The sequence below is a fragment of the Trichosurus vulpecula genome, chromosome 8 (assembly GCF_011100635.1).
Source record: "Trichosurus vulpecula isolate mTriVul1 chromosome 8, mTriVul1.pri, whole genome shotgun sequence".
Classification (NCBI taxonomy): domain Eukaryota; kingdom Metazoa; phylum Chordata; class Mammalia; order Diprotodontia; family Phalangeridae; genus Trichosurus; species Trichosurus vulpecula.
The window spans coordinates 177875068-177889801 of NC_050580.1; the positions used below are offsets into that span (position 1 = coordinate 177875068).

General features: G+C 38.9%; 2 protein-coding genes across 2 annotated transcripts in view; one reads left to right on the forward strand and one right to left on the reverse strand.

Moving 5' to 3' along the window:
• Positions 1 to 2801: 2801 nt before the first annotated feature.
• Positions 2802 to 3569, reverse strand: LOC118829686 (olfactory receptor 49-like). The gene has a single exon (XM_036736605.1). It carries the CDS (start codon positions 3567 to 3569, stop codon positions 2802 to 2804), a length of 768 nt encoding a protein of 255 aa, XP_036592500.1.
• A 15-nt stretch (positions 3570 to 3584) lies between these two features.
• Positions 3585 to 14734, forward strand: part of LOC118830012 (olfactory receptor 6J1-like) — a 76576-nt gene continuing 65426 nt past the window's right edge. The window contains exon 1 of the mRNA XM_036736880.1: positions 3585 to 3638. Coding sequence (XP_036592775.1) covers positions 3585 to 3638 — 54 coding nt within the window. The remainder of the gene's footprint in view (positions 3639 to 14734) is intronic.

Consider the following 14734-nt stretch of genomic DNA (forward strand, 5'->3'; position numbering starts at 1 on the left):
CTCCACTTAAAACTTATACTCTTGCTCGCTTCTGGTACAACAGAACTAAATCTAGATTTGAATAGGAGGAGTAGGAGAGTGTGATACATGGATTATTTTCATGGTGATGTTTTATGACAGTAGCTATTCAGTGTTCCTTCTGATTATTTCATATTCATCCTGTATATAACTTATTTATACATACTTATTTGCCTCTTACCCCTTGAAAGTGGGGACTATTTTTTTGCCTTTCTTTTTTTGTGTATTCCCAGTGCTTAGCACAGTGCCTGACATATAGTAGATGCTTAATAAATATTTATTGCCTGACTTACTGACTGGCTCCCAGTATCCAATATAAGCTGCCTGTGTCTTTCTTTTCTTACCCATGAGATTTGAACTTGCTAGTTGCCAAAGATCCAAGGAGGTGGGGCAGCTAGGTGGTGCAGTGAGTAGAGCACCGGCCCTGGAGTCAGGAGACCCTGAGTTCAAATCTGGTCTCACACACTTGACACACTCACTAGTTGTATGATCTTGGGCAAGTGACTTAACCCCAGTTGCCCTGCCTTTCCCCCTCAAAAAAAAAAGATCCAAGGAAGTTGATGGAGATCATTGACTGCCCTTGAAGCTGTTCTAGCTGATTGTCATGTACCTGAATTGTGGCTGACTTTGATATTCAAACTCTGGACTGTCAACCATGTGGGCCATGGGAAGCAAGAAGCCATAGCCAAAGGTCTTCCAGGCTTCTTTGAGATGATGGTGTAGCTTTGACCCACTGATCTTGTTGGAAACTTGTGCTGCAGAGGTGATCTAGATAAATCATCAGTCCTAAGACTCGGCACCTTGTTGGGGAACATGGCTCCTCTTGCAGATCTTTTCTGGTTTCCCCTGGTATGGGTTGTGACCTGGAGCTGAGCTCCCAGACAAATACTTCTCCTTTATTCCTTTTACATTATCTGAAGGGGTATGATTTAGTGGTTCCGCAGTCACAACTGAAGAACTAGGTAAACAGGAGGAGGCTTTGGGTGATGGCTGAGGGTGAATGCTTCTGTGGAGGAATGCTTAACTTTTCCCTCCATCTTCCCTATGTTGAATAAATAGTGTGGCCACAGTAAGTGAAGTATCTAAGATCTGTGAATGTGTGTAAACATGACCCTGGAGTCAAAAGCATAGGGTGGAAATGGATGTGCCAGAACTGTAGATTTTATATTTTTTTATATTCTGAGTAACAGTCTATTTCATTCTTTAAGATGTGAGGGATGTTACAAATTCTAAGCAGTGGATTTTAGGAGAGAAAGAATTACTGTGTTCCAGGTATGGGGGAAGGGAATACCCTGAGTGAATATGGGGAGGCAAGAGATGGAATCATTGGGAATTAAGACAGTTTGGGGAATCATTATTAATTACATTTTATTTATACCAATCTTAAAAATCAATGAGCCTCTCCACTGAAAATTTTCTTAACTGTAATTGAGAGTATAATTCTGACCTAACTAACTTTCTACCCCATGAAATGTAGTTCCCTCTTGAGCCTAATTTATGTGGATACATTTTTTAAATAGAACATTTGTTTAATATTTGTGTGCTCTGTCCATTTGACCTTTACATGTTACTCTATATCAATTTTGTACATCTTGAATCATAAACTTACAGAAGGCAAGAACAATTTGCCTTGCTTTAGATAAAGTTTTTAAGACAGACACAACAAAGGCGCTTCTGGTGATGAGATATGTCAGTTTCAAAAGTTTCAAATCCAGTGTTAATGAATCATGAGGAAAAAGTACTCAATCAGGTTGCAGGCGTGTGTGGGAACTGGGCATCAGGAAGAACCAGACCCAACAGCTGTGTGGACCTTGCCATACTCTCTAGCTCCTTACCTTTGTTAATCTAACAAATCACTACATTCCCAGAGGGTGAGATGGTCAGGGGAACTTTGGGGTTGTTATGGTAATTAGGGTGGGACTTTTTTTTTTTTTTTACTGTTTTCTCTTTTGGAATGCTGAAGTAACCAAGTACCTTTGATGAGTTTTGCTTTTCAAATGTAATGGCAAGCAAAGTGGACTTTTTGTTGTCTTCCTTTTGGAGTCTTTGATGACCTGCTTACAACAAAGGAAGGCCTAGTTCACATGGGTTTGAATTGCATGGTTGTGATACCCTTTGACCCTGAAGAAGTATATATAAACTCAGAGGTTAGCATTTTGCCTTTGGGGGCACACTCATTGAAAGAGTGCTGGTGATGAGATTCTGGGTAGCCTTTAAAGCAGAGCCCCGCTTTGAAAATCCAGATGTTGGTGCTTCTCTCTGGTAACTATATATGTATTGTGATTTGGTCAGACAGATAAAATCCTGTCTGTTGATCTGTTTGGAATTTCTGTTTGTATTTACTCTGAAGTTCAGGGGGCTGACATTTTCCCCTGAACTAAGTGAACGATATATGTATATATATACATATATACATATACACACACACACACACACACATATATATATATGGTAAAGTAAGATTATTAACGCCTTAAAGTTGCGTTCCTTAGAAAAACAGATGAAGGAACCCATTCCGGCAGCCCTCCTGTGTGCGGGTATTATTGGTCTTACATCCCCACAGCAGCTGCAAGCAACGTTGTTGTTACAGGGGTTTGGTGTGTATGAGAATGCCTGGGGTCTTCACATTCAGAATAGCTCACTCTGGCAGCTGGTTCAGGTGAAGAGGACAAAACAAAAATATCTGGGTGAATAACCGAGGTGACCTCAAGAACAGTCTTTTCAAGTAACTGCAAGAGGTTTTTGCCATTTGTGGGGAACTCTCCCTGCTCCACAGCTCCAGCTCAGGCCTGGGAGATCCACTTGCCCACCTTTTCCCTAATCACCAGTTTCACCTGTTTGTTCCTCAGGGTATAGATGAAAGGATTGAGCATTGGGGTCACCACAGTGTTGAGGAGGGCCACCACCTTGTTCAGGTTCTCTCCTTCACTGCCCTTACCTGCCCTGACATACATAAAGATACAGCTGCCATAAAAAAGTGACACCACAATGATGTGGGAGGAACAAGTGGAAAAGGCTTTCTGCCTCTCCTTGGCTGAAGGGATGTGCAGGATTGTATAGAGGATGTGGCCATAACAAGAGGCAGTGACAGATAAGGTGCCCAGAAGACTGATATTGGCCACAACAAAGCCCATCAGTTCCACCAGGCTTGTGTCTGCACACACTAGTTCTAGCAATGGGAAACTGTCACAAAAAAAGTGATTGATGACATTGGGACCACAGAAAGGCTGCCAAAATGTGATGCTACTAGGTACAATGATGAGAAGGAAACCTCCTACCCATGAGGACAGCACCAGCTGCACACAGACCCTTTTGCTCATAATGGTGGCATAATGCAAGGGATTACAGATTGCCACATACCGATCAAAGGACATCACAGACAGGAGGAGGAATTCTGTAGTTCCTAGGAAAAAGTAGAAGAAGAACTGCAGGAAGCATCCCAGTAAGGAGATGGTCTTGTTCCCTGTTAGGATGTTATCTAGCATCTTGGGAAAGATGACAGAAGTAAACCAGATCTCCAGAATAGCAAAGTTTCTGAGGAAGTAGTACATGGGGGTGTGAAGGCGATGATCCATCAGGGTGACGACAATGATGAGGAGGTTCCCCAGCAGTGTGATAAGGTAGGTCAGGAGGAGCCCCACAAAGATCAGCATTTGTAGTTCACAGGTATCTGTGAGTCCCAGAAGAATGATCTCAGTGATAGTGATGTTGTTCCCCATGTTCCCTGTTGGGACCAGAGAAACAGGGCATTAACAAGAGAGGCTATGAGGCTCTGGTCTAGAAGTGAAGAGAACAGGAGATGAATGAAGCTTTTTTAAGCTGAAGGATTCCATTAGCAATATCCTCCATTTCACCCTTCACCTTTCCCAACATCTATACCCTTCATCAAGTTTGTGGCACGTATACACATTTTCCTAGATTGGGAGCCTTGTGGCTCTTGGTGTTGGAATTTCAATGTTGGCTGGGATTGTCAAGAGGAGCAACATCAAAATTAGTAATAACAGTTTGATTGATGAATGAAAATTTTATAGGCAAAACCCTGTCCTTACCTTAACCTTATTTACAAGAAACTAAATTCCTAAGCAAAATGGGTTCACTTTTTTTGCCTTGTTTTTGTTCCTTATAAGAAGTGCATTTTCAAACATGTTTTGTTCCTTTATTTTTCTCAAGATGTCAGATTATCTTTTCCTATACTTTCTCTTGCTCTAGGAATTTTCATTTGATTCCATGAATACCATATCTCTCTTTAAATCTAATATAGCACAGGACATTTGTGAAAGACTTGGGAAGGAATGCCCTCTCTAATTTGTTTTTCAGATAATTATTACTACTTGTGTCTCAAATATAATGATGAGGATATAAAAATTTTAAATGTGACAAATATAATTCTATATAAATTATATATAAAACTAAAGGAAGAAAAATTTGGGCAAATGAGAATGGTATTTTCTTTTCATTGACCCATTTTGAAGGTTGTGCTGTGTGTTTGACACAGATTATATTTGGTGATCATATAATATGTGTATAGTTTCCAGCAGCTAGAAGTCTAAAAGCAGTCCATAAAAAAGAACAATAATTATACCAAGGGAAATAATAGTCAAAGTATTGAGCTATTGAATAGTACCAGAAGAATAACATTTAAAGTTTTTTTTGTTTCAGTGTGTTTCAGATAGTAGAAGTAGTAATTATAAAGGATTTATTAAAGAAATAATATTGGTTAATGACTTCATAAATGATCCAGATGGTAGAGCTTATGTCTAATCATTAAGTTAAGGTTGAGGTCAATTTTCTCAATGGGTATCTAGTTTTTTTTTTTTGACAAGAGTAAAATTCAGTGTCAATAGACTAATTAGAGAAGTGGTAAGATTAGTTAAGGAAGATTACATACTGCATACATTACTTCAGAAGAGACAAAAGTACACATTTAAGATGGTGAGAATCTGGGTTGGATTTAATTGTGGCTGGAAACAGACCTTAGGTTCATAGAGGAACAGAAGCTAAGTGCAAGTCAGCCTCTTAGGGTTTTGGGAAGAATGCACTGAAGAGGGTGATCTGAAAGGAGTCCAGTATGTCTTCAGTAGTAGCATTTTTATTCTTTCATTCACAACAACAATAATGATGTCTCAGCACTTAACATTGGTCCAGCAGACGTGCCTAGTGCCAACTGATAAACTGTTTAGTTCTCCCCACCTTACTCAGAAATCAAATTGATGAAACTCAAGTCATGAGAACACAGCTTTGGGAGAGCTCACCTGACTATAAAGGAGAGACTCAACGTCACAGGAATCCTTGGCATTCTTCCCTTTTTCCAGGGCTCTGACTGACAGGAGGAGAGACAGTCCAGCAGGTATAGGGGGTCTGGATGTTCAATGGGCTGTTGTTGAAAAAGGGGGAATCCTTCTGTTCTCTTTGGCTCCATGTGGAGTTGTGTGAGTGAAGTGTTTAGGCTGTGGCAGTCCCTCTGAGATGCCCTACCTGGGTGGCCTTGCCCTGTCATGCCTTAAGGCATGTTTCATTCTGGGTTTGTGTGGTTCAATTAGATATGGAGGGACTATGGTTTCCTTCACTGTGTAAGGATACTCATGGATTTTACTCAAACCTGATGCTGTCAGAATATTTGGGTTATTCAATTGTGACTGTGACGTGGTATACAGATGAGGTTAAACAGCCTAAACAGACCATTCCATACAGACTCCTTTGATGATCAACAAATTTGCTAGTCTTCAGTATAATAATGATAACAATAGTAGCTAAATTTTATCTACCACTTTAAGGTTTACAAAGTACTTTAAAAATATTATTTCACTTTATTCTCACAGTCACCCTGGGAGGTAGGTACTATAGTGGTACTCATTTGACCTATGAGGAAAGTGAGTCAGATAGAGATTAAGTGACTTGCCCAGGGTCACACAGTGTCTGAGGTAGGATTTGAACTCAGATCTTCCTGACTCCCAGGCCAGGCTGTATGCCTTATTAGACTCCAGTCTACAAGACAGATTTTCTAAGGTCACCAAGTAACCCCTGGGTTGCTCTCTGTTCCCCTAAAAATGTGCATAGAGTTTAAGTTACCTGTCATTGGGGAAATACTTGGGTCAGTTTTGGGCTCCTTCTATTACTGGTGGGGTTAAACATTGTACTCGGAGTTGGAGGAGACCTCTGATTCTCATTTTCAGCTCCAGGAGCTAATATGTCTTCTGTAGAACCTAAACAAAATCAGCTTGTGTCTCATAGCTAGTTTGCATGTCTCTCAATTGGTTTAATTTCTAGCTCTAATCTCAGCTTCATGTGTGGCCAGTTAACTAACATTACATGCCACAAATAACTTCATAGCAAAGAAAATACAGTTTCTGGATCCCTCCTGTCAGCCAGGTCCATGACAGCATCATCCCCTGGTCCCTTCCTCTAAGTACCTTCTTGTGCTTCCAAAGAAGAAACTTTGTATAGAAACGTACAGGAAGAGCAAACATGTTCATTATTGGAAACAAATCCTTCCTCCTTCCCTCCTGGGTCACAGAGTGACTTTGGCTCATGGAGGCTCATTTAGTTTATCCCAAGGGGGGCCCTGGGGGTTTGTTGATAAATAGCTCTTGTACATGTAGGGGTGAGGTATGCACAAAGGGCTTTGTGTTTGAGATATTTGTAGAACAGGCAGTTTCTCTATGGACAAGTACCAGTTCTGTAGTATTTGGGATGCTACTTTGTTTCCATGGAAACACTAAAGTACACAAAGCTATGTTTGACCCTCCCAGGGTTCTCTTCCCCTTTCTTAGTTGATGGGGCTGGGCTCCCCAGAGATTCATTATAACCCGATGATAACAAGGACACAATCTCATCCCAAACCTCTTGGTTGTTACTTTTTCCAACATTGGGACTAAAAGTTTCCTCTCCTTGTTTTGGCCAAGACATACAATTAGTTTTGAGAAAGTTTAACTGTACAGGTATTATGTTTGGTAATGTTTTGAGAAGTTTGAAGGAGGAAGATGGGCAGACAAGATTATGCCCATGGTCTGGCCAGTGTGGCCATGTTGGGAACCTGGTCAGGGCCAGAGGTTGGGAGCTCAGTGCATGAGGGAAGTTAGCCTTGTGTTGTTTCTGAAGCCTATCAATACCAGGTAGAGAAGGTGGGGAATTCTGCCTTCCTTTTCCCTCTCTCCAAGCAAAAGAGAGAACTGGCAACACATATCATGTTCTGTATAACTATTTCAATGTGACTAAGATCCCCCTAATTTATTTTACAAGCTTGCAATTTGGTATAAAGTATGCAAGGTGTCCCAAAAATCGTATGTAATTTTAAGCTATTAAATCCTAAAAGTGCCCTCAGACCTTTAGAACAATCTGCCTAAGTTTTTCTTAAAGCAGGACAATTTGCACTTGGTTGCCAGACAATTTCATAGACTTTTACACTCAGACTATGAAAAGTGAAAGTGATTTGGGAGATCTAATAATTCAGTCGGTACCTGCCTAATGCATTGCCCTTGTCCTTGAGGGCATTTCTTCCTATTCAAAGAGAAGACATCCTGGGCTTTGAAAGCTGGAGGAGGTAGGAATGATCGTCCTCCCTCTACCAATCCTGACTCTTATCCTTGTTGGCCATATGACCTTGAGAAAGTCACTTCAGTTCTGTGGGTCTTGTTCTTTTCCTCTGTAAAGCAATGGACTCCACAATTTAAGATCACTGAGTCACAGAATTTTAAAATGGGAAGTGACTTCTAGTCCCATTCCCTTTTCCCTCTTAATTCCCCCTACAGCATACCCAATATGTGGTCAAACACGTTCTGTTTGAAGACCACCTGTCAAGGGCAACCTCTTACCTTCCAGACAGCCTGTTCAACTATGCAATAACTCTACTCTTTAGGAATTTGCTCCTCACATCAAGCCTTGATCTGCCCCTTTGATACTTCTCCCAATTGCTCCTGATTCTACTTCCTGAGACCAAACAATATGACTTTAATTGCTCTTCCTCATGGCAGCCCTTCTGATATTTGAACAGAGCCCTTCTTGCATCTCTGTTCTCTGTGTTAATCAGTTTTTTCAACTGGTCCTAATTTGGTTTAGACTAAAGACCTTTTATCCTCCTGATTTGCCTTTTTCTGGGTGCTCTCTGGCTTATCAATGTCCTTCCTGAACTGGGACACCCCAAACTGAACAAAGCACTCCAGATGTGGTCTGACCAAGATGGAGCACAGAGGTTTTATCACCTAATTCCTGGACACTGTGCCTCTCCCACCCAGGCTTCCTTCAAGTCTCAACTAATGAGCCACCTTCTGCATGAACCCTTTCCCAGGCCTCTTTAATCTTAGTGCTTTCCTCTAAGTCTATTCCCAATTTGTGTTGTCTTTATCTTGTTTGTGCATAGATGTTTGCATGTTGTCTCTCCAATCAGTAGCAATCCTTGATAGTGGTGCTTTGCACAGGGCGTGGCACAGAGTACACTTATATGTTTACTGATTGATTGTTGATTGAGTAGGACTGGTTTGCTTTTTTGCCTTTCTTTGCATTCCACTTGCTTAGCAGAGGTATTGGGATACAGTAGACACTTAAAAAATGCGAGCTGTTGATTGGTTAATACAGCTCAAAACCACAATGCAGTCTTCTCCTACCCTTAGATCTTTTTCTGGGAGTAAAGCAAAGATGGCTGGGGCATTTGTTTTTCAATCATTTCTGACTCTTTGTGATCCCTTTTGGATTTTCTTGGCAAAGATACTGAAATGGTTTGCCATTTCCTTCTCCAGATCATTTTTCAGATGAGGAAACTGAGGTGAACATGGTTACGTGACATGGCCAGCTAATCAGTGTCTGAGGCCAGATTTGAACTCAGGAAGATTAGTCTTCCTGATTCCGAGCCCAGTGTTCTATCCACTATACCCCTTTCTGCCTGACTGGGGCATACTTGTTGTATTAAGCCAGGAATGAGGCACTCAGTCAACACATAGGCTATCGAAGTCACAGGGAGCTCTTTCCAGAGCTGCAGGGGTTATACCTTCAGAACTTTGTGTCTAGTCTGGGTGGCAAAGTGTCTGACAAGAAGTTGGACAAGGGGGAAGTGAAGATCTCTGGGATCTTCCTGAAATAGTGGAGAAGAAGAGACATTTACCAGTGTCACCAATTGACATTAACCCAGAGCTTTAGGGTTTTCCCTATATTTACGTATCTCACTCAATCCTCATGTGAGCAAGTGTTATCACTATCCTTATTTTAGAGATGAGGAAATAGAAGCTCAGAGTTAAGTGACTTACCTTGGGTTACAAACCTACTAAGAATCTCAAGTGGAATCTAACTCTAAATTGTCTCCCTTTTCTTAAAAAAAAAAGTTTTACTTTTCATATTTTATCAATACTTTTTTTACATTAGTAACTTCCTAATTATTTCACCACCACCCTCAATAAAATCCCCCTTTGTAACAAAAACCAATGTAACCCAGCAAAACAAATCACCATATTGTATAGCTCATTCTGTGCATGCAGTCCACTGCCTCTCTGCCAAGGAGACTGCTTCAGTGTTGGTCTTCCGAAGTCAGCATTTGGTATCGCATGCATTGATCAGATTTCTTTTCTTTTACATTGTTATGGTCATAGTGTAACTAGCTACCTTGTAACTACTGGTTAGTTTAAGCCTGGTGCTATGTCCATTATGCCATATCTCCTCCCAACACTGAGCTTAGACCCAATCTTCTGCAAAAGAAGATTGAATCCAGCCTCTTTAAAGAGAGAAAGCAGAGTTCCTGTCCCGAGAAGTATCATCAATTTGTAGATGATGTAAAGCTGGAAGAGATAATTAATACACATTATGATTGAGTCAAGATCCAGAAAAACATCCTGACAAGCTATAATATTGGGTCAAATCTAAGAAGATAAAATTTAATAGAATAACTCTAAAATCTTACATCTGAGTTCAAAATATCAACTTCAAGTGTTGAACAAGAGATAGGCATAGTTAGTAATTTATCTGAAAAAAAATCTGAGTTCATGGGTTAATCAGTGATTAATATTAATCAACCAGTCACTTAACTAGTATTGATTAAGTGCCTAATATATGCTAGGCGCACTGTGCTAAGCAATGGAGATACAGAACTTTCTCTAAATCTGTCTGTCTCTCTGTCTCAGCATATCATAATAATATATACACACATATACAATATGTATACATATACCATGCATATGTATATAGCTGTGGTATATATACATATACGTGGGATTCATTTGTACATATGTGTGTATATGTATATATGTGTGTTTATCTGTTTCTGTGTATATGTAGGGGGCTAGGTTCCTATTGATACAAATAATCCTGTGAAATTGTTGCAAATATTAGAATTTGCATTATTTGAAGTTATAATTATGTAAAATAGGGTAATTTTTTCCAGCCCAATGAAGTTCATTATCTGTTCTCACTGGGACCTAATTGTATACCATCCCCACTCTCATTCCTCTCTGCCCCCCTGCCCCAACATACCATTCACACATACATACATAAAGACACACACACACACACACACACACACACACACGCACACGCACACGCATACATTGTGGTATGCCAAGAAATGTTTAACAACTACTCTGTATGCAAGACACACTTTTAAGTTTCATCTGCATTATTGACATTTTCTCCTTCACTTTCTTAAGTCTAAATGATCAGTAAAACAATAAATCAAGTCCTGATTTATAGCATTTGCTGATTTCTGAGGGATAAATGCTTACTCTGAAAATTTAACAACCAGCTCTAGAGAGCCAGTGTGAACTGGCTCCAGTACACCTTTCTTAAATATAAAATACATGTGTATACATATACATATTAATGAAATATCCCTATGCTATAAACAATGATGAATGTAATAAATACAGAGAAACATGAAAACATCTACATGACTGATGAAGAATGAAGCAAGCAGAACCAAAAAAAATCAATATACACAATTACCACAACAATATAAGTCGAAAGAGCAACCATAAAAAATTCAAAAGTGAATTTTACAAAATTATAAAAAAACAAGCATACCTCCAAAGAGATACATGAGAAGACACTCTCACTCTACTCAAAAGTGGGAGACCCAGGAGTATTGTATATTGTATGTGTTTTCAGACTCAGATGCTTTTCAATGTATTTATCAGTTATACTGATTTTGTTCCCTTTTCTCTCTCTGTCTCTCTGTCTCCCTTTGTCTTTATTCGTTCTATAGACTGGCTCTCTAGGAGGAGCAGGCGGAGAGATAGTGTGGAACATTGTGGTGATATAAAAACAAAGCCATCAATAAAAACTTCCTTCGAAAAAGAAAATCATTGCAAACTTGCACAACAGAATATCCAGAAACTACCCAATAGTGAAATAGTGGCAAAAAATAATACCATTGTCTGACATGCTTTTGAAAAGAAGATGGGTATTCTTTAAGTGACATTTTGAAAAACCCTTTTTGAATTTCATGGATCAAGTCCAACTATTAGACTAACCATACCAGGATTGAGTAATTCATGAAAGCTACTATCTTTACAAATATCATGAATAAATGCATTTCCCAAAATCATTTAAAAGATAATGTAAAAATATTTTAGGACTTGCATATGCCAGTATATGCTATAACCACTGAAATGACAAGACCTATAGGAAGAAAGGTGAATCACCTAGGAAACCTTCTAAAAACAGGTATCAAATATCAGCATGGCAAAAGCAACTTAAGAAAACCAGTGAAGACCTAGAGAAGACACTGGAAGATTATGTTAATATTTAGCCAGTATGCAGAGCAGAAAATATATGTCATTCAATTAAAGAAACATTCAGAATGAAGAACTGAAGAGGAAAGTATATCAGAAATTCTTGATCCCCTTACTCAACAATCAAAAGTGAAAGTCAAAAGGTTGGGTCAATGCAAAGAGTCAAAACAGTGCAAAGAACAAAATAAACAATTCAATGTCCATCAGAAACTGCATCACAGAGATTAAGAAGCAAAAAAAAAAAAAAAAAAAAAAAAAAAAAAGAAAGAAAGAAAAGAAAAAATAGAGGCGAGAGAGAGATGCCCTAAAGAAGGGGAATGGAAAATTTCTGGCTCTCTATATGATCACAATGAAGGCCAACACAAAGAAAGTGAAAATTGGATCAAACATGAAACAGAAAACTTCTGTGCCAATTAATATAATGGTTGACAAAATAGTTGCAGTAAAAAAAAAGTGATCGAAACCCTAACTTTTCTGTCAAACTGGAAAGTAATGGTGGGTGGGAAGTTAAGATCTATGACTATTGACTTAAATATATCTCAGTGGCATATGAATTACTAGCAAAGCACTTTATCAGCTTCATCACGAAAAAAGGCATGATTTCATCTTTCTTAAAAGAAAGCATAACTTACTTATTACCAAACTATGAGAAAACCAGTGACCCTTCAAATATAGGCCAATTACATGTTTCTGTACTTTATGCAAACATTCATGACCTGTAGTATTTTTTTTTAAAAATCTCCAACACTTACAACTAAACAATACATTGACCTAAAAACCAAATGGTTGGTCAAAAAGTCCCAGATGTATAAAGAACTTATGATCAATTTCATTGGTTATTAAGCAAGCCACATGAAAGCAGCATGACACCTTTATATTTTATCTTAGAATATAAGCTCTTTGAGAGTAGGGACCATCTTGTTTGCTTGTATTTGTATCCCCAGCTGAAATAAATGATTCTTTCTCTCTCATATTAATAACTGATTATTAAATTAAGATTAAGGCTTCCCCTTCCTATTTCCTCATTCAGAAACCAGCCCCCATAGGTTATTCAGTCAGTTTCTGAAGGATATTGCTGATAGATGAGATTGCCCAAATCCCTGAGGTACGTGTTTTTCTAACTTGGGTGAGACCCTGCCCAACTAGAAGACCTTATAAACAGAATCCAGTCCAGGTGAGATCTTGCCCTTAGAAAATAAGCCCCTGTCTTTGGAACCTGCCATTAGAATTTAGGGTGAACCAGCTTATGAAGGGGAAAACCATAAGCCATCTATTGTCCAGATTGCTGAAGGCAGGTGAATCTTATGAATAGGTCACATTCTTGGCAGGAAGAGTTGAAGACTTTTTGCCCACCTCCTCATTGACTGTTAACCAATTGATTGTCTACTCCCTCATTGATTGTTAACCAATCAGAGTTGATTTCACCCTCAGGTACAGCCCCTTTTCCAAAGACTTTTTAAACATTCAATGTTCTAGGGAAGGGGCAGAAACCTTTGGTTTATGAGAGAAAGCCACTGCCCGCAATCTATCAATTATTTAGTAGCCATAATTAATAAATTGGTTATTAATCACCTGGAAATGTGTCTTAGACTTTTCATTTGTCACACAGCACTTAGCACAGTGCGTGGCATATAACTGTTTAATAAATGTTCTATCTCTCTCCCTCTATCCACCTATCTACTCTTTCTTCATTCATCTATTGTCTCTATCCTCGCTTTAGTTATCATCTATATCTCTTTATCCATCCATCCATCCATCTATCTATCTATCTATCTATCTATCTATCTATCTATCTATCTATCTATCTTTCTACCTATCTATCTAATCTCCCCTTCTCTGGAAGCTCCTCCTTGAGGAGCTTCTCTGGAAACTTCTCTTTCTTCATTTGTACATACTTCACAGACCTACATCATTATGTAACAGAGTTGAGCAATCAAGAGCCAGGTATGACATGACCAAAATAATACTTTAGAAAGACCCGGATAGTTTGGAGGTAGGGAGATAAAAAGATTGAAGTCTTTAATGAAAATCCATTAATTACTCATTATTTCATTAATTTTAATTGTTAGTTCATTTATTTATTAATACTTAATATTTAAATTGATATTTAATTTTTATTGGTGTTTACTCACTAATTAAGAATGCATTTATTAACCATTTACTATGTGCTAGACACTGGGTTAGGTGCTATTGATCCAAATTTAAAAATAAAACTGTTCCTGTCTTCACTGAGTTTCTATTCTATTGAGAGAAAACTACATGTTCACAAATAAGCATGTACAATTACATAAATAGTAAATAAAAATAATTTAAATGAGGGGAGGAGTCTAGTGCCTTGGGGATCATGGTAAGTCTTGTGTAGGAAGTGGCATTTGAACTGAGCCTTGTAGGAAACTAGACATTTTATGAGGCAGAGGTGAAGAGAGAGGGTTATTGCGGACAGTCTGTTTAAAGTCAAGATGAGGGAAAAAGGGGATGTCATGTACAGGGAACAGCAAGGCGGCCAGTTTGGCTACAAAGTAGAATATGTGAAGGACAGTGATAATACAATAAGCCTAGAAAAGCAGGCTAGAGTCAGACTGTGAAGGCCTTTACATTCTAAACAATAAAGTTTTGATTTTATCCTACAGGCAAGCTCCTAGTGGAGCTTCTTGGGTAGTGATGGAAAACATGGTGGCAGTGGAAGGTAGGGAAGGAGGATGAATCTGAGTGGTACGGTGCAGGAAGGTTTTGACTGAAGCCAGCGAAAAGGTGAGGCATGAGAGGGAGGAGTTGAAAGATAAGTTTCAGAGTTTGAGTCTGTGATTGGAGAATGGTGGTACCATTAAATAGTGGAGGAAGTATGGAAGAAAGTTGGTTTTGGGTGGGAAGATGTTCAGTTCAGTTTTGACAATATTGAAGTTGGGGTGATGCTGAAGTATCTAAATAAAATTGTCCTTCCCTCTATACATACATTATGGAACTAAATTATACCCTTGTCCCATATATAATACCTTCTGGATTTGCTC